General features: G+C 41.8%; 1 protein-coding gene across 1 annotated transcript in view; it reads left to right on the top strand.

Moving 5' to 3' along the window:
• Trim71 (tripartite motif containing 71) overlaps positions 1-26,993 on the top strand; it is a 68,937-nt gene that overhangs the window by 39,299 nt on the left and 2,645 nt on the right. Inside the window, exons 2-3 of the mRNA XM_003473483.5 lie at positions 11,145-11,312; positions 22,224-22,358. Coding sequence (XP_003473531.1) covers positions 11,145-11,312; positions 22,224-22,358 — 303 coding nt within the window. The remainder of the gene's footprint in view (positions 1-11,144; positions 11,313-22,223; positions 22,359-26,993) is intronic.

The raw sequence follows: 26,993 nt of genomic DNA, 5'->3' as shown, positions 1-26,993 counted from the left end.
GCTTATGCAACTGAGCTAAATCCCTGGCATGTTGTCTGTTTTTAAAAATTACACGTTTGTAGTACATAGTGATTACATCCATCATGGGGGAGTTGGTGCAGTTAAACAGCATTCTTTAATTCTTCCTCCACCCCTCTTTTCTGTACTGGAGACAGGGTCCAGCCTGGCCTGCATAAGTGCTGAGACGTCAGGCTTGTAATATCAAGCTTGAGGAATCTTGCTTTTTTATGTCTGATTGCATTTGTCCTGTCTGTTCGGCCTACCCAGGACCCTCTAGTTTATTGATGGCTACCAGGAGGTCAGTGTTGCCCTTCACAGTCCTGGGCTTTTCTCTTGAGGGCGGTAGGAGAGAGGAAGGGGTTACTGGCCTGGTAACCACGAAAACCGTAGAACCAACCCTGGCCAGGGTTAGTCCAAGCATAGGAATAAGACCTAGACAAAATGGGGAGGGTAGCGCTTTCAAAGCAGGCCCTTTTGTGTGGTGGCTCTAGGTTGGATTAGAGTGGGGCACTTTGAACTTATTGCTTAACAAACTGCTTTTTGAAAATAAACTTTTTTTAAAAAGTAAACATCTTGACAAGACTAATACCTTTAAACTTGGTCTCTACTTAGTCCCTAGAGATTTGTCTCCTTTTTGCTCCTTTTGCCTTTTACTTAGAAGAAATGATTGGGAATGCGAGTGAATGCTCCGGGGACAGGGGGAAGATGCTGCAGAACCCATGTCTGGCTTTGTGTCGCACACACAGACAGGATCTTACTATGCAGTCCAGGCCCTTTTTGAACTAGCTGTGTAGCCCAGAATAGGCTTGAATTTACCACCTTCCTGCTTTAACATGCTGGGATTATAGTGTGAGTCACAGCCCAGCTGCTTCTGCCTTTAATGCAGAAGTAAGTGGAGTTTTGCAAAATGCTTTAGTCACCTGGTTCAGGGTGTGGTGACAGATCGATCCCCTTGCTTTACAGACATGCCAGTCCCTTATACCAGAGCCTGTAACCAAACCTCTTTGCCCATGCTGTACGTGCCATGCGCTGTTTCCTGACAGTAAGAATTGAAAGGCCTTCTTTCTGCGTCATTTGCTTCAAGGGACTGATCTCAATTTAAATAATTTCTTAACTGTGAAGAACTCTGAATTAAAACAGTATTCCTATAACAGTAATTAGTTGGTTAGCCTTTCAGTCCAGAGGGGTTGCTTGGAAGTTAACCAATTCTCTAAGCCTTGTGAACTGGTCTGGCGTGAGCCACCGGGAAGGCCAGTTGGATCCTCTCACTTCCTGGCCTATATTCAGCAACTTTAACCAGTCAGAAGACAGCTGAGTGATGTAAGGTCTAACTGCCAAAATGTAGACCTTTGTAGAATGGTGATAGAAAGCATGTTTCTTTCCCCATACTGGAGATGGAGCCCAACTCTGTTGTACTGGGCTATATTCTCAGACTCCCCACCCCCTTTCAAGGTGTGTCACTTAAGTCTAATTTCCCTAGGCTGTGCTTAAACTTTCATTCTACTGGCCAGTGTTACAAATATGTGCCACTCCTCGCAGTTGGAAAATTTTTTATTATATTAAAAGTAGAAAGCATGACTTGATAAAAAATTTTTCGTGTGTGTGTGTGTGTGTGTGTGTGTGTGTGTGTGTGTTTGTGTTTGAGGCAAGATCTCCCTGTGCAGTTCAGGCTGGCCCCAGACTTGCAGAAATTCTCCAGCCTCAGCTTCTCAAGAGGTGGGATTACAGGTGTGTACCACACCATACCTGGCTCTAAATATTTTTAAAGACTTTTGTTACTGGTTCATTTCTATCTGAGTATTTCTCTTCTTGCCAGGCGCGCGCTCTCATGCTTTAACAAAATCCACCTGTCTACATGATCCCTACCACACAGGCATTTGAAACCTACTCTGCTACTTTAGGGAGTGAAAGGGTTTCAGGTGTACAGTGTTACCCCCTGTGTAAGAGGTGAGGACCAAGTTACATGGCCACCTACAGAGGCTGATACTGTTTCCTCAGCTAGCCCCTCTACTAATTCCTTTCCTGAGCACAACAAAACTGTGTCCTGCTTTTACAGACTTGGAGGCAATGAGGAAAAAACTGTCTTCATCAAAATCTATTTCTTTTAATGTCTGGTTTAAAAATCTGTAATTTACATGGGCATCAATCTCTGTGTTGCGACAAATCTCTTATTTGCAGCTGGAAGCTGCATGGGCCACTCATTAGTGCATCAGAGGTCAGCTGCATGCTGGGTAGCAGCTGGGACACTAATGATTTTATAGGGCTTTGTATGACTGTGGGCGCCTGTGGTGCTGTGAATCGGACTCAGAGTTCTAATTTTTTCAGAAAACCTCCAGGGAGTTAGTCCATGCTTGGCACTTGTGAGATAGAATTTAAGATAATATTTGTAGTGGAGGGCAAAGGAAAATAATGTCTAATATTGTGGAAAGAGTAGTAACACCCTATTAGAAGCACTTATGCCAGGCCATTGGTGTTAACTTATTTATGAGCTCAGTGAATATTTAGTAAGTAGGTCTTTAGTGTTAGGGATAGTGCCACAGCTGAGCTGGGCTCTTAGCCACACCCTACCAACACTTAGGTTGTTGGTGAACCTGTTGGTGAACCCCCTGCTTCATCCCTACTTGAGGTTTTATTCACATTTTTGAGTGTAATGAACAAAATCATATACATTTTAAAGGTATAATATCGTGGTTTGAGATAAATATATATAGTGAAATTACTGTAATTGCACAGATGTAGCCATCACTGTACGTGCTCGTGGCTGGTTTGAGTTTGATCACATAACTGTGCAGCCCTCTTGACTCCTACCAGGATACTGAAATATTTCTGTTTCTCCAGCCTGCCTTCATAATGGCATTGTGCAACATATCTTCTCTGTACTAGCTTTCTTTTTCTCAACTAGGCATAATTCATGTCTTTAACATTCATATGCAGTTACTTGAATCAGTATAGTAGTTCACTTTCTTCCTGTTGCTGAGAAAATTCTTGGTGTGGAATTGTAGTACTCCAGCCTGTTTATTGATGTGGAGTTTTGTTTTTAAATATCAAAGTTTATTTAAGTAAACAAATTTAAGACTATGCTGTAATCCAAAGCACAATTTCTGTGTGTTCTAAAACTTTCCTCACGTAGTGTGACTTGAGTGTGCAGGAGGCTGCCCTATGCAGAGACGTGGCACCTGCTACCATTGGAAAATGCTCTTTGTAGGAATGAAAAGTGCATGAGAGCCTCATAGCCAGGAACCAAGGGGGAGGAAGGAAGACTCATGGTTTGAAGGGCACTTGCCTTGGGTCTGGCGTGGGATGGAGAGTCAGGGGAAAGGAGGCATAGTATAGTCTCCTTTATTTTCTCCACCACTGAAGTTAGCACATGAGGTTTCCCACACTTAGCATTTTGAGGCATTATGATTCACCTTTAGTTTTTTTTGGTATTTTGTTTCTTTTTTTGGTGTGTGTGTCAGGATCTTGCTGTGTGTTTCAGATGGGGCTTGAACACACTGTGCAGCCTACACTGCCTTGAACTCACAGCACTCCTGCTGCCTCAGTCTCCCGAGTGCTGGGATTACAGGAGTGTATCACTACACCTGGCTCTTAAATTTTTTTTTTTTTAAAAACAATTTTAATTTAAAATAAGATTGCCAGCCCAGGCATGGTGCCACATGCCTGTAATCCCAACACTTAGGGCACTGAGGCAGGAGAATCTCCATTAAGGTTTGAGGCCAGTTTGGGTTGCGTAGTGTATTTAAAGCCAACCTGAACTACATAGTGAGACCCTGGCTGAAAACAAAAAAGTAAACTGTCTTCATGTTAACAAGTCAGCATGCAGAAGTCCTGTCTTTGGCCTGCCATTCTTACTGCCTTGAATCCGCTTGCCTCTTTTTTCTGTTGGTCCTTTCATGTAGGGCATTTTCATGTAGAGCTGTAGCTCCTCAAACAGGGATACAATGTGAGAAGACTACCCTACCAGAGTTAGAGCACTCTGTCTTTTGGGGGGCAGAGTATGGGCATCAAACACGAGCTCACACCTGCCAGGCAGGCGCTTATGCCCCTGAGCTAAATCCCTGGCCCTGAGCACCACATCTTGAGCTGCAACTTCAGTGTATCAGCATTTAGGGTAAGGAATGTTCATGAAAACATTTCGTCTGTGACATTGGCAAAGATGGTTGATGGCCTTATGTACCCCTAGGATACTGTTTGTTTGTTTTTTGTCTTTTGTCTTTTTGAGACAAGGTTTCACTGTGCTGTTCAGGCTGGCCTTGAATTCACTTTGTAGCCCAGGCTAACCTGGAATTTGTCACAATCCTTCTTGTGTCTCAGCCTATTGAGTGTTGGGATTATAAGTGTGTACTACCGTGCCCAGCCTCTGGGATGGTGTTTTATCCGAGTTTTCATCTTAACCTCAAAGTCAGCACTGGTAGGGGACGATGGATGGTTTTAATTACAGGATGAATTAGTTTTCACACTTTTCAGTAATTCTAGTAGAACACAGAATGGAGGCATATAACTCTTAGAGGTTGAGGCGGGAGGACTGTATTGCAAATTTGAGCCTAGTCTGAGCAACAAGCTATTGGAGGAATGTAGCTCAGTTATAAGTTTCTGGGTTCAATCCCTAATACAGCAGAAAAAACAAAACAAGCACATCCATCCATCCCTCCTCTAGCAGGAGGTTCTGTGAACCAAAAAACATTCGCCCCTTGGGGGGTCGTTAAATCAAATTCTGCTAAGTTCAAGCATTCAGTTCTGGATTAGTCATTTTTGTGCCGTTTTGTTTGATTTTGACTATATGATGTCATGTTTCTATTTGGGGGGGCAGTTTTAAAAACTGCTCTGGAGAAAAACCTGATGTGTTACAGGGAGGAGGAACAGTAGGTACTGGGACTCTGAGACAGTGGAAGTGAGCCTGGTGGACAGGAGATTTGGGAGGGGCAGGGCTTTGCTAGCAGGTCCCGAACTTACTTGGCTGATGCTAGGGACACTCCCTGCAAACATCTTCTAAAAAAATAAAAGATTCTGCTGTGGCTTTTGGATGGCACAGTTAATCCTCAAATGAACAAGCACTACTAACAAATGGCATTTCAGTGGCCAGCAAAGTCTGCTTCTGAATTGTGTAAAGTCTGGAATCAGAGTTAAAATAGTAGTATTGCTTTGATCTTGAGTTTTTCATTTCAAAATTGTCTTTTGGGGGGGGGGCGGAACCAGGGATTGAACTCACGACCTTGCACTTGCCAAGTAGGCACTTACGCCGCTGATCTAAATCCCCAGCCCCAAAATTGCCTTTTTCATGGAACCAAAAATCTGGTCCAGAGTTGACTGGGTGACTGGGAACCCACTTTGCACTATTTTTGGGCAGGGACACCACCCCCCACCTTCAGGTCTTGCTGTTGCTTGTCTTTAAGTCTTTAACTCGTGGGGGTCAGACATGCCTCAGCATTGATGGCTTCCAGTTACAGAAAGTTAATATTGTGCATGTACAAAATGCACTCAAGGACACTCCAAAATAACAAACATTGACATTTCTGCAGTGAAATACATGAACATTCAGTAAGTGCAATCAGTAGAAACACACATCATTTTCATGCCAGCAGTGGTTTTAACTTTCCTCTGTCTGGTGTAGGCAAGCCAGGCCTACACAGATCTTAAAACTGCAGTTCCCCTTTGGCATTAGGTGTCCTTCGGCAACCACTTCCACTGTCTGTACTTTCTTGAGAATGGAGGATGAATTAACTTGTATTTGGGAATCCTTACTCAGACTTGTAAGGTTTTTTCCATTGGCTCTTATGTCACATAATTTACAAATTCAGCCTGGAGTACATTAACAGATTGTAAATTTTGGGTTATATAAATAAGGATACCCACTGCATGATTCTTCCCCTCCCCCAAATCAGGAAAGAGTTAAAATTTTATCAACAGGTCCTGAATAACTAAGCTGTGGTACATTCAGATGGTAATATATGTATCTTCAGGAAACCAGGCAGCCTTTCATGAAACAACTCAGAGCATCCTACAGATATTGAGTGACTTTGGGAGAGTTTTTGTTTAAAACAGGTCTCAGCATGTTTTCCTCTCTTTCTCCTTTCCCCTCCTTGTGGACTCCAGTGATCCTCTTGCTTCAGCTTTCTGAGTAGCTGGGATTATATACACCTGTGCCACCATGCCCAACTCTAGACTGAGGCAATTGTTAAATGATTTATATTTGTGTCTCTTTTTGTGTGTCACCCATCTAAGAATATTTGAAAGCTAATTGTTCTCAGTTGGACTCTGCAGAGAGTAGGTTTCTATTCCTGTATGTTCTCTTTCCCCGGCTTGCAGCTGTGGGGCACATATGTGTGGGAGTTGCAGAGGTGCCTCTGCTGAGGGCTGGACTTTGGGTTTTAGAGTACTGACTGACAGTTATCTACATCAAGTAAACCTCGGATTTGATGATTATTTATTAGCCTTTGCTTTGTGGTTAAATGTCACATGTTGAATTGGCTTACAATCTTTGTAGCCGGGATCGAACTTGTGACCTCGCACTTGCCACGCAGGCCGTTATGCCACTGAGCTAAAATCCCCAGCTGGCTTATGATTTTTATAATGAGTCTGTTTTGTGCGATCAGGCAGAGTGGTGCACAGGTAAAGGCTCATGTGTTCTGTGTTCCTCGTGGATTGAGTGCTCACCAGCCCCTTACTTTATTTGGTGGGAAATTCAGACCTGTGTAAGGGGTCTTCTGGGCAGACATCACTGTACGGCTTTAATTTTGGAGGAGGCCAAATAAATGTCTTCAGTCTTTTTTTTTGTGTGTGTACTGGGGATCAAACTCATGACCTCATGTTTGCCATGCAGGCACTTAGGCCACTTGAGCTAAGCCAGTGGCTCTGTCTTAAGTCATTTTAAGGGGCGTTGCTTTAACCTTAAAAAGCATAAATTTGCAGTGACAAATATTTCAGCTGACACATTTTACATACTTGGCATGTGGCAAGTAGGGGCTGCCCCTTTCGATTCACTATACCCTTTTGCACTAATGTGGGTGACTGTACTTTAAAGATGGCATCACATTTTTTTGAGATGTATGGGGCACTACCAGGAGTGATTGTATGTGTCCATTGTTGGGCCCCAGATAGCATAGACTTAGATTCTAGGAGTACAGATACAAACATACTTTATTCATGAACAAACCATTTTAACAGTGGCCTAAGCAAACCTGGCAACTTTTTTTCTCCTTTAACTTCCACCAACCCCCAGTTCCTTTCCTGCTGGGCCTCCATTCCTAGGTCTTTGTCTCTGGCTGGTATTTTAGAAATTTGGGAGAGGAAGGCAATGGGTGGGACGATGTGGAAGCTGGAGGCAGGGAAGGGGGTGGTCACTTGTGGTGTCAAAGGTCAAGCTTGCTCCATTTAGCTGGGGCAGCCAGATTGTCTCCAGGCCTAAGGGGGCATGGCCATCCATCTGTCCCAAAAGGCTTGGGAATTCCTGCTGCCAGAGGACCTCTTCTCTCCAGTCCCTCGCCCCCAACCCCATCCCCCTTTCCAGAAGACAGTTCCTAATTGCTGCCTGCTTTCTGTATATAGGTACTGCTGCACATTTCCAAGTTATTCCTTTAAAATCATCTTCCTGGTGTTTCAGATAATTGTACCCATGCACATGCTTGCCTACTGATTGTGTTACAGTGACCCTAAGATTGTGGGTTTTTACTTTTAGAAATTGCAAGCAAGTCGCCTGGCGTGTTGCTCACGCCTGTAGTCCCAGCACTAGGGAGGCTGAGGCAGGAGGATCGTTGCGAGTTCGAGACCAGCCTAGGCTGCAAAGTGAGCTCAAGGCCAGCCTGAACTGCACAGCGAGACCCTGTCTCAGAAAGACAACAACAACAACAAAATGCAAGCAAAGGGGAGCGAGGGGAGGCAATATCTTCCTATGGTCTTACTCTTTTTGTGTGTGTGTATATTTTTACCAATACCAGGGATCGAACTCATGACCACATGCTTGCAAGGCAGGCGCTTATGCCACTAAGTTAAATCCCCTGATCTTACTCTTTTAAAAAGCTAAAAGACTTTAACAGAAAACTAATTTTATGATTTTTTTGGACTATGCATTTCTTTAAAGATCACAGCTTATTATAAGCACTCTGGGGCATAGTTTTTTGGGGGCCCAGGATGTAGCTCAGTGGTGCAGTGCCAGTGCCTGTCTGGCAAGCATGAGATCCTGATCCTGAGTTTGATTTTTGGTACCCACAAACAAAACAAAATAATCATAGTTTTTTTTTTTTTTTTTTGATTAATTACTTACCCTACCTCTCACAGGGCAACTGTTTGTCTTCTGTAGCTAAGGTGTGTTTTGGATACTTAAGGACTGTTTAGAATGATACCAGTGTAGAATGATACCAGGGTGAACTGCATGCATAGTCTACTTTGGCCCATTTTGGGGGGCGTATTACTGCTCCCTTTCCTGCCATTGTCTGTGCTGAACAGGATTTCTTTTCTGGCAACTGTACATCATGGGAGACCTCCTTTGCTCTACGTTATATACACTTCACTTTAAGGTTAACAAACACAATTTCAGAATATTTCTTTTCTTTCTTTCTTTTTTTTTTTTTTTTTTTTTTTTTTTAATTTCAGAATATTTCTTGCAGTCTCCCAACTGCATCCTAGAGCCAAGCGTCCTGGCTCAGCTTCAGTTACTTGGAAGTGCTGGAAGTGCTTTGGGTCCTGTTGTCGGGGAGGTGGAGTTCCTGGTGTTTCACAATGGAAAGAGTCTCATGAGGTATATACCTTGTCAGACCCCATTCAGTTTCTTAGATGAGACTGAGAGTCTCGCAGGCCAAAGGAAATGACTGGACAGACAGTCCGACACCCAGGTAGCCCCATGCTCCCGGTTAAGAGCATGAAGTTCTTTTCTACTGTTTGGCTGCAGTGCTGTCTGTAAGCCATTCAGGAAGGAGGGGACTTTAACCAGCCACACAGCTGTCCTGTGAAGAAGAGATATAAATAAGGTAATGCCTTCTCAAGTTATTTAGCTTTTTGGTAGAAAGAGGAAGACCACAGAGTGCTTTTACTGGCCCCTTTTATTCTAATTTAAAAGGAAACTTCTGATGGAAGGTTTTCACACTTCTCAGTAGCAAGGGAGTGATCTCTTTATTCTTGTGACAAATGGAGCAGAGGGAAGGAATGTGGCTGAGGTGGCTGAAACTGGGAGAATTGCTTTAGAACTACATCATAAAAATAAACTGTCCAGGAATTTTCTCTGGATTTATCCAGTTTAGCATCTATATGGTTTCCATTTAGACTTTGCTCAAGAACTTCTAACCGATTAGGAAGAAATCATCTGTTAGGGGTGGGGCAGTTTAAAAAAGCAGTTGGCCTTGAAGAAAGCAAATTCTCCCCACCTGGTTTGAACCAGGTGGAAAACTATAGTGATCCGAAGTTAAGAGTGAAGCGCACCGAGGATTTAGCTATAGCTCAGTGGTGGAATGCTTACCTAGTCTTTAAAGCCTGCTATGTCAGATCTATTTCTTTTATAATGTCCTACCCAGGCACAGTGGCTCAAGCCAGAAATCCCAATAGTCAGAAGGCTAAGCAGAAGAATTACAAGTTTGAGGCCAGGCATGGGCTACTTGGTGAGATTCTGCCTCAGAATCAAAGGGGTGGGGGTATATATAGTTACAATAATTTGCAAGGCATCTGGTTCAGTCCTTAGTACTGCAAAGAAATTGGAGTAAAAAGCACACAAACCCCACCGTATGTGGAACCTTCCATTTTATTTCTGAATGCAAGAGTTTATAGAGCGGGGGCCTGACTAACCTCTGCTGCATTACTCATTTCCCTGTTAACCCAGCCTGAGTGGAGCAGCCTGTTCATTCACAGCCGTTTGTGAGCACATTCACTAGTAGTCATGTTTCATGCTAAGATTTTGGTTGGTTAATAAAGTAAACGTCGTAGAAGAGAAAAGCAGTAGCATCCTCACTCTGCCTACACCCTCAGCTCCTCTGCATGATTTCTGTGTGGTTTCTCTGTCGAATACTACTTTCTGGCTGGCTCTATGAACAATCCTCAGTGTGCCCTGCCTGCCTGCCTGCCTGTCATAGCAGTGACCTGCTTCCTGGCTAGGATCATCCTGGACCCCCCATTATACCTAGGAGATTGTTTTGTGCTCTGGATGAGATAGTCACTACCGTGTGTGTGCCCAAAGCCAGCTCTTCAGAAAGCTTAAATTGGTCTCCTGGTTGTATTTTTGCCAATTATGTGGCCTTGGGTTTATCACCACCTCTTCATCTTTTGGAGATTGTAAGTGAGCTGTAGATGGAAAAGAATCCTCCTCACTTCATTTCCCTGTCTGTTGTGAGCCACTTTCCTCTCACACCACCCAGATGTGTGTGCAGGCTGAAAGTGATCCAAGAAACACTGACTTACAGAGGATGGCACTAAGTGTCCTGTTGTTGAGAAATGTACAAGGGAACTTGGCCAGTTTCTGTGCCAGTTTTTCTTCCCTCTTGAGAGCGCCTTGTTTCTAGCAGGTACAAATTAAACCAGACTTTATCTCTGCCTGCCAGCCTGTGGGGCCCTAGAGAAGTCTCTAGTATCACAGGAAGCTGTACCTTCAGCTCTGGCAACTTCCCTGGTTCAACTCCTTAGAATACCTTGGCAGGCAGAAGGAAGGCAAGAAGCATGCTGACCACTAGCCATTTGCCTTCACATAAGCCTGTAGCTTGCTTGAGTGCCTGGGAAAACTTTGCACTGGCTTCAGGGATGTTTGCTGGTTCTTAACCTCGTCCTAAGCAAAGCTGGCAACTTTTTGTTGTATTTCATTCAGACCGCCAATCCTAGACCAGGGGACATAATCTTATAAGATGTACTGTTACAATTTTTTCTGGGTAATTAAGCTGAGATACAGGAAACTCATTTGAAGTGTCTCATTTTATCCCTGCTTTCCAAGTGTGGCAGTCTTTGTTCTCAGTGAAACTTGAGTAGGATGTGGCAGTCTGTTGGGTTTCCCTCCCTTAGTTTGTGGTGCAGAGAATGGGAAGGAAGGGCAGATGGATGTTAACTGTGTTGGCAGTTGTTCACCTGCCTGTCTGAGGATGTTTGCTTGTTGGAAGAGGGTTGTTTGTGCCTTGGTTGCTGCTGTTCACCAAGTCTGCACCTCTAATTTATGGCTGTTTCTCTCCCTTCCCTAGGTATTGCATCTATACTGTGACACATGCTCAGTGCCCATCTGTCGTGAGTGTACGATGGGCCGGCATGGTGGTCACAGCTTCATCTACCTCCAAGAGGCGCTACAGGACTCCAGGGCACTCACCATCCAGCTGCTGGCAGATGCACAGCAGGGTCGCCAGGCAATCCAGGTCAGCCCTTGCATCCTTCAGCAATGCCCACTATAAAACCTTTCCCTCTGTCGGTCCTGTGTATGGTTGGGCAGGCTGTAGGATTGAGGGTGGGGAAATTGGAATAGTTGCCAAGAGAGAGCTTGTGGCATCAGTGCAGCAGTGATTGCTGCATCAGGGCTCCTGACAGTCTCAGAAGATGATAAAGACATGGCTCCAGTTGTTAGTCAAACATCTGACACCCAGCTGAGGCTCATAGATCACACTTGAATTCGTACTATTTAGCCCCCTCCCCAAATCCAAATGCACATTGGCATTTTCCAGTCAGGATGGCAGAAAACCACATACTTAATGCTTTTATTTTTGGTAAGAAATAAGTGAACCCTGGGGATTTTGTGTTATAGGCTTACAGACTTTACTGTGCCCTGGATCATAAAGCCTTGGTAATTTACCCTTGTCTATGGATCCTCATCACTCAGAGTTAGAGGGTTAGTATCATTCTCTTCCATGGTTAAGTATAGTGTACTTAGCTGGATTGCTTGATACCCCAAGTGTAGACTATAGGAGTTGGTATTAGTAGATTACATGTGAATACTAGATCCTGAGCACTAGTGTGGAGGAGCCAAGGGACAGTGGTACTAGGTTGGGGTGGGAGGTCCATACTAGTCATGGTATACCCACTGCCATGGTGAGTGTGGTTCTCAGAAGGTCCTTGTGACCATAGCATGTATGTTGGCATCCTTTTTTTTGGCCTCTGGGTTCTAATTCTCTAAAACCTACATTGATCCAGTGGTTTGGAGATGAGAGCAATGAACATCTTTTTTTGTTTGAAAGTCTTTGAAGAATGAATGATATCCTCAACACATTGGACATTCCCAGATAATCTGCCAGCTGGCAACTTGGAAGCCTCTAGAAAGCAGAATGTTGGTTGCAGAGCCTGTACTGTGGTGTTGGGGGAAGAATTGTCTCAAGATGGCAGCACAATGGGAACTGAAGCAAGGATGACGACTGAGGCCAAGCTAATTTATTCACATCACTCCATTCACAGGTTGGGTGTGGTGGAATATCCCTGCAAATCCAGGTATTCCAGAAAATGAGATAGGATCACAAATTGGAGCCCAGCCTGGGCAACTTTGTGAGATCCTGTCTCAAAACCAAAGTAGGGCCAGGATTGTAGATACTAGGTTTAATTTTCAGTAAGACAGAAGACAGATACAAAAATATTTAGAATAAATATGACTCATAGAGCCATTTTTGTATAAAGAAATATTTAGGTTTGGTTAAGTATTTTTTCCTTTGATTATCAAGCAATGGAATGATTGGTCATCCACTCATATTTTCAGTGCTAATGAAATGGAAAGTCTACTTAACCTTTTGTTAACAATATAACAATACTTATTGTTTGGTGTCCCTAATGTAAACATTATGGGCGGGAATACATTCAAGTCACATGTATGAGGCCAGTGGTTTCTTGTATGATTTGGGCCTTTGTTTTCCGGTTGTGTTGTGTTTTGTTCTTTTGAGATAAGGTCTCTGCTATGTGGTTCAGGTTGGCCTTGAGCTTACTATGTAGTTCAGGCTGGCCTGGAACTCAGTGGCAATCCTCCTGCCTCAGCCTCCAGGGTTGGGATTACAGGTGTGTGCCACCACATCTGGCTTATTTTTTAATATTAAAATCACTTTATACAGAATAATTTTGGTTACACAAGGAGATTCTGGTTTCTTACAGAGATTCTTAATAACTAGTTTGACATAGAGGTCATTGGTTTAAAAATCTGTCCTTTGCTGGGTGTGTTGGCATACACCTGTAATCCCAGCACTGTGGGAGGCAACAGCAGGAAGAAGATGATAAGTATAAGCCCAGTTTGGGCAAATTGTGACCTAGTGACCCTCTATGTACAAAAAAGAAAGACAGAAAGGAAGAAAATGAGAGTATTCCTCAGTGCCCTAGGCTCAATCCCTTGTATTGTAGCAGCCCTTCTCCCCAACCTGTCCTTGATTTGTATATTTACTCTTTGTAGTATTACAGTATTCAGTGTGTCTGTCACGAACATTTAATTTTTACTTTGGTTAAGATGGTGAACCCAGGTCCTTGAGCCAGGTTAAGACCACTGAACTATACTGGGTGGTTGACTTGCTTCCTTCCTGTTTTGCTTTTTTCTTTTTTTAAATAAAGACAGACATTCACTATACAGTTCAGGCTGTGCTTAACTCACTTTGTAGCCCAGACTGGCCTCAAACTTGCAGTGATCTTCTGCCTCAGCCTCTTGAATGCTGAGATTACATACAGACATGCATTACCATGCCTAACCATCTTGGGTTATTTTTTTAAGCTGCTGCTTTGTACTAGCAAATTTATGGATCCAAGAAACAATTTTTTGGGAATGGGCTTTATTTCGCTAATTGACTATAGAGTTAAGTTGACATTAATCCAAATGACGCTTAGGGAAAAATAATACAATTAAATTAGTCATAGCAAACATTAAGAAAAATGGGGAATGCAAAAACAAAAAAAAAATACATTGGAAAATTAGAGATGAGGTAGAAGTAGAGGTAGAGGGGCTGGGGATTTAGCTCAGCGGCATAAGCACCTGCCTTGCAAGCAGGCAGTCGTGAGTTCGATCCCTGGTACCGATAAAAAAACGAAAAAGACAAAAAAAAAAAAAAAAAAAAAGTAGAAGTAGACCAAATACTATTAAGAGTTTTCTCATAAAAATCTGGCAGGATATATATATATATTTTATTTAAGGAGAAAAAGAAAAAAGCAGAAAAAGGGTACAAGTTATACAGAATTTCAGAAAAAAGATAAACAGTAGGAAATCACTAGTTAATGGATTACATATTGTCATCTCAGAAATATTTGTTCAAGTTACAAGATTAAAGCATATAAAGTGGACATTCAAACAGACTGCAAACAGTTCTGTTCAGTGGTCCAACAAAAATCAGTAATATCATTGTTTATCTTACGCACTTAAAGTTACATGCAGTTATATTGTTTAGAGCACTTCCTTTTCCTCTCTTTTGTACAATGACTATTACACATTTTGAGTTTTATTGCTCCCACAGTTCTTATTACTTTTTTTGGAAGAGACCAAAACCAAATGTGACATAACAGAACAGAGTCGGTCAAATCAAAAGGGTGGACATAATAGATAATGTAAAGACATAATCTAAGGTGATCAACTGGTTACCATAATGCCTCCCACTATTTCTAATAGAATTGCCTATATCATCAGTTATAATAAAATTGAACAAAACTGTAAAGAATGAAACCAACAAAACCAAAACATTGGATACATTACATGTCTTCAAAAGTAGATAATAGTCAACCAGAATGGGTGTCATAATGAATCCCACTATCTTCACAGCTGTTGCCTAAACTTTCAAGTCTGGTACTATCAAGCAAAACAGAATAGAGGAACATCAGTCAAAACAAGATGGTGAGAGCAATACAGGGCTTCAAATCAAGTTAATAGAAAATCAAAGTGGGTTACTATAATATATATTCCCTGCTATTTTTTATTTATTTTTCCCTTAACTAAAAGGATAAAAATAAAAAAATAATAAAATGAGATTAAGATAAAAGAGGGCATAACAGCAAATCACCGCAGATCAAAACATAACCATTTAAGCAAAATAGTGTTTCACCACAAGATAATCCCGACATAAAAGTAGTTACCATATTGTCTCTTTCCTTGAAATCTTTGAGTATAACTTCGTATACTGTAGCATCAAATATATCAAAACAATGTAAAACCATGCAAGAGAATGACAGTATTACAGGGTATTTAGAATCAACTAACAGAAAATGAATAATGGTTTCTGTATAACCTCCTTGTCTATAGAAGTTTTTGTTTATACTATCACATATAATAAAATCCAATAAGATACAACGTGTTAAGACCAATGGAGACAGAAGAACAAAAGCTTGATGAGACTTCAAAACAAGATGATACTAAATCAGCATTACCTATTATGATGTCATTTTCTCCAAACTAGCTGTTCCTATCATCCAATCTTCTCTGCCTCATTTCTGTTGAGCTCTTTTTCTGTCATTAGTTGTCAGTTTGTCTTCTTCATTTTGTTTTCTGCTCCATTCATTGTGGCCTCTCTGCCACTATTTCTGGATTCTTCGTGTTTTTCTTTTTTAGAATATCCTGCAGTATTCTCTGTAGAGTTGAATTGGTGATTGCATATTCCCTTAGTTCCTCTTTATCCTGGAAGCACCTTGTTTTTCCATCAATTTCCAGGGATAGTTGTGCAGGATATATCAATCTTGGCTGGAGGTTATTATCTTTCAAAGCTTGTATTATTTCCCCCCACGCTCTTCGTGATTTGATGGTTTGTGCCGAGAAGTCTGCTGTAATTCTGATGGGTGTTTCCGTGTAACAGATCTGTTTCTTGTCTCTGACGGCTTTTAGTATTCTGTTCTTATATTGGATTTCTGGTATTTTGATTATTATATGCCTGGGTGTAGCTCTGTTTGGGTTGTAGGTGTCTGGGGTCCTGTATGCTTCATACATCTGAGTATCTTTACATTTTGCTAAATTGGGAAAATTCTCCTGAATTATTTCTGCGAGTAGCTTTTGTAGTTCATTTGTTTATGTCCCTACCTCTTCTTTTATGTTCTTAATTCTTAAGTTGTAGATCCTCTTATCATCTTCTAGTCTTTGTATTATTGCTGTTTGTTTCTTTGTTATTTTTAAGAAGTTTTTCATTTCATGCTCCCATATTACAAACCTGCCCTCCAGTTCAGATAATTTATTCTTAGTTTCTTTCAAGCTGTTATGCCAGTTTTCGATAGTTTTTAGTTTCCTGGTAATCTCTTTGAACCTGTTTCACATATTCTATGTTTTCTCTATTTTCTCCATCAAACAATTCTCCCCTCTTTTTCTGTTCTTCCATTCCACCACCTGTTTTTTTCTTGGGTGGTGCTTAGCATTTCTCTAACTATTCTGCTTATGTCTAGCTTCAGGTCATTAATAACTTCATTCCTGAACTCATCTATGAGGCTCTGGAGATAGCGCTTTATGTCTATTGGTGCCATGTCTGCTATTGCCTGTTTCTCAGGATTGGGGGCCGAGGAGCCTTTCTTGTTGCTCCCTCTTCCCATATTCTTTGTTCCTTATATATGCAAGCCTATATAGGAGGCCCAGCTTCCTTCCCTGTTGGCCACAGTCTGATTGAATTGCGCCGGCTAGGTGTTCCTGCCCACTGCACGCACCAGGGAGTTAGGGACCGGCAGCCTATGCAGGGCCCGCCCCTCCTGGTCAACCTACCAAGGCTTCACCGCTAGGGTGCACCTCCAGGCACTGGGACCTGGGTTGTGCTAGCCTACTGGGTCTCAGCCAGCAGCATCATGTAAGCTAGGCACTGCTCACCAATCCCGCTGAGACGGGGATATGTGACTGAAGTCACTGCAGCACCCTGTTCCCGCAAGTTTGCCCGGTCCCAGAACGTCTTCTGTTGGAGCCTCCTAGACCGTGGAAGAGTCCCAGTTTCCCTCACTCACTGCAGGTCGATGCATTGCTCCGCGCCCGTCCACTCTCAACTCCATTCACTGATTCCCATTCTCAGAGCTTTTGCGTGTCTCTCTCCCTCAGTGGATTCAGACGCAGCAGCGGTGGTGGGAAACCCAAATCGCAGCTTCCAATGGTGCAGGCTCCAGCTTCCACGCTGAGACTTTATCTGTTCCTGTTATAGCACCAGGATTGCATTCCCAGTTGGTTTCTCTCAGCCCAGTTTGTTCTTGGGTCAGCAGGGCATATCTCCTCTTGCTTAGGATTCCTCACTCCGCACCATTCCTGGATTCTAACTTGGGTCTCTTAGAGAGCCTCCGTAGCTGCTGCTATCTGCCCACCATGTTCTCCCAGAAGTCCAGGAAATATATTTAATTATGAATAATAGGCCTCTTTTCTGCTCCTAAAAGGTAGTGGGTTAAAAACTCATAATTTCGGTCTTTCCTGCTTTAAAAAAAAAAAAAAAAAAAAAAAAAGCCTAGAGATGAAGGTAGTCTTGAGAAACTTTTTTATAGGTCTTCATCCCTAAGTGTCCCAGAATGATTCCTGGAGCTCTAGCTATCACTTTTTTTTGTTGTTGTTGTTCCAGGGATTGAATTTACAACCTTGCACTTGCCAGACAGGTACTGTCACACTGCTCACCTAAATCCCCAGCCCTAGCTATCACATTTATTGTATCTTTTTCTGTTTTTCTTCTGTCTCTCTCCCAGTGGTCAGTTCTCATCTAGGAGTCTGGGTGTGTGTGTATGTCAACACACACACACACACACACACACACTCTGTTGTCTTCTACCTCTCCCTAGTCTTAGAAGAAATCATATTTCAAGAACTTCAACACACGTGAGTGAATTAAATTTTTTTCACATGCCCTTTTTTAGAATTCTTTTTTTTTTTTTCTTCCTTTTTTCTTATTCTTTTTTAGAGTTTTTGATACAAAGGAAACAAGTAGCCTCAGGCCACCAAGTAGACTAGCAGTGGATCAGGCCTCAGGTATTTATCCCACCCTCCCTTGGTGGTGATACCACTCTAGTTACCAAACCTGGCTTTCATCTGTGGAGGACACAGATGGAGTTCTCTTCTGGCTGACCCTGAGCTGCCACAGGGTTAGCCCCTTCATACTCTGTTGGTGGGTAAGCTGGATAATCTTAGTGTACTCTAAGTAAATCCCAGTTGACAGATCTGCTCAGGCTTCCTTGGTTTCCCTTTTTGTTGGGTAGTTCTGAGGCCAGAGGCACTAAGCTTAGCAGTTCCCTGCTGACCAATTTCATGAGCCAAAACATATCCAAAAGTAAAAAGAATTGACCAAATCTGCCATTCGGTTTAAGTCCTTAGAAAATGAGTATCAGTGATATTGAACAGTATATTATTGCTTAGTATTACTTGAGGATTGGGTGCTTCAGTATCTGCTTACCAGTTTTGTCTGTGTGGACTGCCTTTGTTTTTGGCTTTTTCTTTTTCCTGTCAGTGGGGATTGAACCCAGGGCCTGCCCCACATGCTAGGCAAGTGCCTTACTACTGAGCTGTACCTTAGCCTGTTAACCTCTGCTAAGTTCTCCCTCCCTCCCTCCCTACCTCCCTCCTGTCCATCCATGCGTCCTCCCTTCCTTCCTTTTACCTTCTTTCCTTCCTTCCTTAAAGACAGGATTTTGCTATGCAGTTCTGGCTGGCCTTGAATTTGCAGCAGTTCTTCTGCCTCAGCCTTCTAAGTGTTGGGATTACAGGCATGCACCACCATGCCTGATTCTTCTGGACTGTTACTGACACCACTGATCATGTTTTTTTAATTTGCTGGAATCAGGAGGCTTGGTAGTCCATGTTATGGTCCTGTAACAATGCAGCAGCTCCATACTTCATACAGCCAGCACATTATTAACCTCAGCAGTGACATGCTGTTACATTAGACAGTTGTTTTCCTCTATCTTGACACCCTCGAGATTAGTTTGTGTGCTTGTCCAAAGCTGTAAAACCATTTTGGGATGCAAATGGTGTTATTTAAGGCTCATTTCCCATTGAATAGCTGGGTTTTTCTTAATAGGTATTAAATTACATGTGTCAGATGTACAATTGACTAAGAGTCAAGAGTTTGAGTTATAACAAAGGGACTTGGCTTGTCATGAGAATGTTAGTTGTGGAAAGAGATCCATATATAGGTCTTTGAATTAATTCTCAGTTGTCCTCTGAAGAGAATCTCATTGGGCTGGCGTTTCTCTCAGCAAAGAAATAATGGTAGACCTCTGCATTTTATCTTGTCAGTACTTTAGGTCATTTAAAAAGTAATTACTTGCTTTTATGGCCTTTTTTCTTTCTTGTTGTGTTTTGTTTTTTGGTACCAGGGATCAAACTTGCAACCTTGGGTTTGCTTACACAGCTGAGCTAAATCCCCCCCTGTCTTTTTCCTTTTTTGGGGAGTATTGCAAATGCAGCCCTTGAATGCTCTACTCCTGAGCTACATCCCCAGCCCCTTTCATTTGAATTTTGAGACAGTGTAGCATTGAATTTATATTTCTCCTGCATCAGCCTCTGGAGTGAGTAACTGATATTACAGCCAGATCCCACCAGGCCTCACTTTATTTTTATTGCTTTTAAAAACATTCCATTGCTTTCACACTGCCTGTTTTACTGAAGGTGTAACATTTAAGTCCAGTAAATAATTACAAAATTTTATAAGGTGCACTAATTCCCTGGAGACATTGATACATGGGACCAGAAATAATTGCTTTATGGAGGAAAGCTTTGATACTTTACATCTTACATCAGATTTAAGATGTCATTAATTTTTATCAATTTAAGTAGTCCAGTATCCAGTCCAAGTGTGTGGGTAATACCTTCATTCTCTTATTACCTTGTAACCTTGAAGGTCTTTAAGTAGCTATTGAAAAGCCACCACTGTAGCAGATGTCACTCATTAGTATCTGCATTCCTTCTCTTAATCCAGGTCTGGCCTAAGACTCCTCTGTTCTAACTAGCCACTGCTCAATAGTTGGCTGGCAGGCACCACTTCAGCCTCCCAGTTTTAGACCCCACCTTCATATGTTTGACTGGTTCTGTTAATGTTCTAAAGGGTGATAAAATATTCTCCTGAGTACATACTCTTTGGGCAATTTGTTCTACTTAAGAAATGTGCTTTTTATTTTAGAAATTTACTCTCTTTTTGCCTACTATTATCATTTCCCCACAACTTGTGTTCCTCACTTATTTTACAGTATTTCCCAGTGCTAGGCCTTAGAGATTGGGAACTAGTTTAACAAGTCTGGTCTGTATGTGTTAGTATGTTTTAGGAAAACCAATTTGCTTCTATATATAGTGCTTTATGACTTCCAGCCTAAATGATGATGAATTATCCTTGAGTGCTTGGTGGTTACTGAGATTGGCAATTAAAGTTTTGAATCCTTTGTACCTGTCTGAAAAATGAAAGAAACAGTCTTGCTGTATTTCTTGCTACAAATACCAAGCCCATCAGGAAGCTGATTGAAAATATAAAACGAGTCAAGAGATAGGCGGGATAGAGGTGGGTGGGGTGGTTAGCTGGTCCCTATGCAGAGGGAGCAGTTGTTACTGTCTTTCATCAGTCTTTACCCTGTAGGAGTATCAGCCTGCTAGGTTCTTTTTTGTGGGGGGAGTACTGGGAGTTGAACTCATGACCTTGTGCTTCCCAGGCAGGAGCTTACATTGCTGAGTTAAATCCTGGGCCCCCTGATAGGTTATTTCCACATTAGCTTTTTTTTTTTTTTTTTTTCCCTTCTTTAAATGAAAAAAAAAAAAAAATCAGTTTGGGAAATAGAACATGGGTACAAGAACAGGCAGTTTGGTATCTCTGCTTTTTATTGTTATGTTAAGGAATGTTACACTCATAAATTTGGTCAGATACTGAGTTGGTCATCCAGACTCAGAGGATTAGAGATGGTAAGTAGGACCCCAGTCATAAAACACAGAAGTTAAAACTACTGGAATAGAAGAGTGTTCATTTTTAAATGGACAAGTTTGTGTGTGGTTCCATTTATATAAAACATAACAGATATCTTTAATTATGGTGAATTAATTAGTAGTTTCCATGAGAGACAGAGGAGCTGAAGGTACCCATTCTTACTTTTTTTGTTATTGGCTTGGTACTGGGGATTGAACTGATGATCTTCCGCTTGCTATGTAGGTGCTTATACCACTGAGCTAAATTCCTTGTCGAAAATACCTATATAATGAATATGGAATTTCATTTTGGACTCGTGGAAATGTTCTGGAACTAGATAGTGATGATTAGTTGCACAACACAAAATGGATAAAATGGCAGTAGTAAATTTTCTGTATTTTACCACCATTCAGATTCAAAAGGAAGAAATATGAATTTGCCTAAGTACATGATCTGACTTCGTTGATGACACAGTGAAGTGTGTTGAGCAGAAATAGTGAGTTGAAGTATTTATCATCTGAGAATGATTAGTAATAATGTCTGACTGTGTTAGGTGCTTGATTTGTCCCACGTTTCACCTTGTATTTTCCCTCACACTGAGGACTAGAGACACATTCAAGGCCCAGGCCCTAAGCTTCAGTTATTTGAACTTTAGATACCTGCCGCCAAGGTTTTAACCCCCAGCCTGCTTTGTCCAGCAGGCTTATGTCACAGAGCCTTCCGTAATTGTTCCAAGTGACTCGGATTGTTTGTCATCACTACTTCTTCCTCTTGGGTCCTGGTTCCACGTGAACACCTTGTATTGTCCTGGGTACTTGGAGCTGAATCAGCTGCTGTAAAACCTGTTGCTCTCCTTGTTGCGTTTTAAGACATGCCGTATAACATTAATGAAAACACTGGCCTTCTGCCTGGATTAATCTTTTATGAACAACAATAATATGGCTGATTAAACTGGCTGATTTACTAGGGCTGTTGGTATAGGGTGTGAGTGTGGTAGTGTGTACATTGTCCCTGACCACAGGGAGGATGAGGCAGTTTTCCTGGTGTGTACTTGGTGTTAATTCAAGCTAGCATAAGCTGAATTACTGAGGGCTAAGCAAGAACATGATAGATTAGCTACTACTCTGAATGTGGATTTTTCTGAGGCAGGGAATAAGACCAGAGAGTCTGGAAAGTTTCTTTTTGCCAGAGTTGCACATCTGATCCTCTTTCTAGTTTTCGGCAGTCACCCAGCTACACTGGTTTCACTGTGTCAAAGTAGCTCTTAATGGTCTGACATTCACTGTGTAGGTGCTATTTCTTACACAAAGAAACCTAGTCCTTGCCAGCAGCTCCTTCAATTACATGTCAAACAGATGCCAAGCTTTCCCCAAGTGCTTGCTTTCTTTCCAAGGAATTGGATCAAGTGGTCTAGGGGTGGCCTGTTTGTAGGTCTCATAGAAGTAAATTTAACTGCGTAAGTGAGGCTAATGCTTTAAAAGTAGGATTTTGATTTTTTTCCCCCTTCAGCTGAGCATCGAGCAGGCCCAGACAGTGGCAGAGCAGGTGGAGATGAAGGCCAAGGTGGTGCAGTCGGAGGTGAAAGCTGTTACTGCAAGGCATAAGAAGGCCCTGGAGGAGCGTGAGTGCGAGCTGCTGTGGAAGGTAACGGAGCACTTGTGTACCCCTGCCCGAGCTGTCCTGCTAATTTACTGTGTACCTCAGCTGAACTTTGTCAGGATCCTGGTTTGAGATCCTGGACTCACACTCAAGAGTGCTAGGAAATTTTCCAGAAAGAAGCAGGAGGTCCTGGAACATTGTGGATACTCTGTGCAATAAGATAAGGAGCCTGTTTAGAAGTAATTGGGTATGCAAGACTCTGAAGAGTCTCAACCTTTATAGTGTACATGCTCAAAAGGCTGCAGATCAAGGGAAAACAATTAACTGTTGTTAGTAAAGGCAGGCTTGTAGGAAACATCCTTATTTTTGGGTCCTGGCTGGTTGCACTTCCTGGCTCTGTGTGGAAAGCCAGCTCAGGGCACTGTGTATGTGCCCTTTCTTCCTGTTGGAGCAGGAAAAAGTACGGAGCACACTGGTGTGCTGTTTAGATAAAATCAGCTGGGAAAATCATTCACCCCACAAAAGTCACATTTCAGTTTCTCCTCTGATTTTACATTCCCCTCAGGAAGGAGGAGATTAACATCTCCTCATGGGCTGCTCTCCCAGAACAATGCTTTAACTATAATTACATTATCTGAACACACAAATAAGACCATGTAGGTGATTTTAAAGAATTGTCCTCCATTTGTGGGCCTGTTTTCATCTTAGCATTATTAAGATGCCTATGATGGTTAATATCTCAGTTTCTTTAAGTGACCTTCACTAACCACCGTACCCCTGAATGCTCTGTAGGGTCACGTTGGACTTCACATTGCATTTTCTATTCAGTTAACTGCACAGCTCTCCTTTCTTCCTGCTCTTCTATTCTATTTTAAGGCCCATATTAAGGGCTATGGCTTACTTGCCTTTCAACAAAATAATGTGAGACAGTGTGTATTGGAGGTATTAGACCAGAGTTTGCTCTCAGCGTGTTTTGAGTACCTTTGTGGCATGACAGTTTTCAGACACTCATGTCCCCATGGGCCTGCCAGTCTCATGCCACCCACGAATGTTAATTATAACTGGAGGGGCCTGCTTCTTGCAACCTGAGAACTTTGTAGTGAACTCTGCCACAAACTCGCTCTTCTGCATTTCCTGATGAAAAAGGCCTTTGTGTGTGAGGGTTTCTGTGACTCACCTTAGCTGCACTCCTGTGAGGCTGACCTACCGTCTGTTTAAGGCGTTTCTCTTCAGGGGAAATGGAAATCAGGTTTGCAGTAGATACACATTTGGATGAAAAACCAACCTTTTGTGAATATAGGAAATGGTTTCTACTTGCCAAAAACTCAGTCTCAAGAGATAATACCAAAATAAGCTTATTTATTCTAGACCTGTGTATCCCTATTATCTTTACTTTTTGCTGTGGATTCTTATCCGTAACCTGTGAGAATCCCCCTCTCGATTAATTACACATTTTCTGTTCTTTGCCTGAAAATCCTTTCTACTTATATTTGTCTGGGTATTTCTTTGTTATATTTCATTTTCTTGAATCTCTGAATTGAACCCTAAGAGATGTGTATGTAAGGATTAAGCCTTAAATTGCTGGGCAATTCAGCTTTCTCTGGACATTCTTTTTCCTTCCTATCTTTTGTAACTTTTTAGTGGAGTCTGCTACTTTATATGTATTTCATGGCTCAGATCTAAAGGTAGAAGTTAGACCAAAGGACAAACAAAACCTCTCTTTCACTGAACCCGTGTGGCCCTCTTTCTGCACACATGTCGTGGTTCCATAGTGAACAGATGAAAAGCATGAATGGGTCAAAAATCACGTCATCATGCCTCAAGGGAAATTCAGATTGAAATCCAGCCTCAAAACAGTGGGCCCTTATTCTGACTCCATGGCTTTTAGATCATTAGAGCACACACAACTAGGGGTCCTCTGCAAACAGTCAAAACTAGTTGATAACTTCATTCTCTTCACAGAGTGAATCATTTTACAATTAGGAGACTTCTGAGTATTTCAATTTTTTAAGAATGGAAAAATTGTTGTATTTTATTGATTTGACAATCCACACACACACATACCCACATTATCTGTGAACTAGGATTTGGCTTTTTTGTTTTTGGAGAACTGCAGAAATAAGTATTTGAACAAATCAGAATACATGTCATCTATTAGGACATTGTAGGTACAGATGACTCCTTTGGAAACACGCAGGTTGAACATTGTGCCATCTCAGTATAGGGATACAAGGACTTTCTGGTCACCAGATGAGTTTCTGCTGTTTTTTTTTTTTTTTTTTTTTTTTTGGTACCAGGGATCGAACTCACAACCGCCTGCTTGCAAGGCAGGCGCTTATGCCGCTGAGCTAAATCCCCAGCCCCTCCAGATGAGTTTCTAAAACCTGGGTTTTTTTTATTGGTGTTTGTTTGTTTGTTTTTGTGTGGGGAATCAAACTAACAACCTTGTCACTCACCAGGCAGGCGCTTACACCACTGAGCTAAATCTCCAGCCCTAAAACCCTGTTCTTAAAATAAGTTAATGCTAGGGATGAAACTTAGTGGTAGAGCACTTGCCTAACATGTGTGAGGTCCCTGGATTTGATCCCTAGCACCACATGAAAACTAAAATAACGGACATGAAGAGAAGTTGGTTGTGGGAGATTTTTGTGATCTTGAATTGTTTCTCCCACTAAGTTCTATCACATCCTTCATGGAAAACATTTTGTTTGTTTTTGTTATTATTGGGAATCAAACTCAGGGCCTTGCCAGGCAAGCTCTGTGCCCGTTCAAGCAAAATCTTTCATTGTGTGTGTGCGTGTGTATATGAATGAGAGAGACAAATAATAACAGGTTACTCAAGAGATCTGTCTCCCAGAGTGTAGTGTTTTCATGGACACAGTCTTTCTATCTTGTTGGTTCTACCTGTGGTATCTTTTCTGTTTTCTCTGTACCCCATACAGTCACCTCTGTTGCCTGAGCTACATTCATTCCTTATATTCACTCCCACTGGTTTCCGTTTACTCCATTTTCTTATTTTTGTTTCTCTCCAACACGCTGTCCAGAAAGCCAGTCATTTGACAATGTAAATCTATTCATATCACTTCATTGTCTAAAACTGGGCTTAACTTGGACGCTAAGGCAGAGTGAAATAATTCAAGCTACCCTGGGCAGTTTAGTAAGACTGTCTCAAAATTTAAAAAAAAAACAAGCCGGGTGTGGTGGTGCACTCCTGTAATTCCAGCATTTGGGAGGCTGAGGCAGGTGGATTGTGGCAAGTTTGAGACCAGCCTGAACTGTGTAGTTATCTCAGAAAGACAAAAATACAAAATAAAAACAAATTTAAAGAAACAAAAATCTGCTGGGTGTGGTGGCTCACACCTGTAATCCCAGCACTAGGGAAGCTGAGGCAGGAGGATCTTTGTGAGTTCCAGACCAGCCTAGTCTATAAAGTAAGCTCAAGGCCAGCCTCAACTGTATAGTGAGACCGTGTCTCAAAAAGACCCCAAAAAACCAAACCAAAACAAAACAAAAAAAACCTGTGATATAGATGGCATCATGAAGTATTTATTTTGTGTGTGGAAGGCCCCCTGGCTTCTGTTTTTAGGACCACAAAACAAAAAGGAACTGCTTTTTTGAAATGCCAAACAAACCTATATCTATGTCTTGGGTTTGAACTTGTGAAGGAGACTGTACTACCAAAGTCAGGCTCCCTAGCCATGGCCTGTCTTATGTTTGTTCTTTTTAACTGCCAAGTGATACCTTAAGTGACTTTTCCTTGCTTCATAACTTGAGAAATGTGAGGACAGACATTATATTTTCAGCTGGCCACTGTATTATCTCAAGAGCCTGGCACAAAATAAATTCTTGGTTTGCATTTGTTAGATGACAGTCGTGTCCCCCCCCCCCCCCCCCGTTTCTGTTTAATTTCTAAGTTAGGAATAATTACAGTAATGAGAATTCCCTATATCCTTTACCCAGATTCATTGATTATTTCACTTCATGCTTCTAAATATATAAATATAGTCTTCCCTTAGTATTTGTGGGATTGGTTACAGGTCTTCCCCCACAGATAGATACCAAGATCTGTGGCTGTGCAAATCTTTCATATAAAATATCCTTGTATTTGCATACAACCTTTGCAAATCTTCTAATATACTTACATAATCTCTAGATTACTTGCAATACTAAGCAGAATTTTTTATTTCTTTTCTTTTTGGAGGTACTAGAGATTGGAGTGGGTCTTAGCACTGAGGTGTATTTTTTTTTTTTTTTTTAACTTCTTATCGGTACCAGGGATCCAACTCACTACCGCCTGCTTGGATGGCAGGTGCTCATGGTGCTGAGCTAAATCCCCAGCCCCCACTGAGGTGTATTCTTTTTTGTTTTTTTTCAAATTTTTTTTTGTCTTTTTCATTTTTATTGGTACCAGGGATCGAACTCACGACCGCCTGCTTGCAAGGCAGGTACTTATGTCGCTGAGCTAAATCCCCAGCCCTCTGAGGTGTATTCTTGATCAATGTTTCTAATTTTGATTTTCAGTCTTGCCAAGTGCCCAGGCTGGGTGCATGTTTGTGATTTTCCTGTCTTAGCTTTCCAGAGTACAGTAATCGTTACATTAATTTATGAATTATGATCTGGAACAGTCTTTATGTGTTTTGCACAGGCATAGGTTTTTTCCCAACGTATTCTTGATCTATT

Source organism: Cavia porcellus, unplaced genomic scaffold, assembly GCF_034190915.1.
Source record: "Cavia porcellus strain 051 isolate PalLab524CR breed Dunkin Hartley unplaced genomic scaffold, mCavPor4.1 scaffold_13, whole genome shotgun sequence".
In the NCBI taxonomy this organism is placed as follows: Eukaryota; Metazoa; Chordata; class Mammalia; order Rodentia; family Caviidae; genus Cavia; species Cavia porcellus.
Note: the sequence above shows the minus strand (reverse complement) of the source record. Positions and strands in the feature narration are given on the sequence as shown.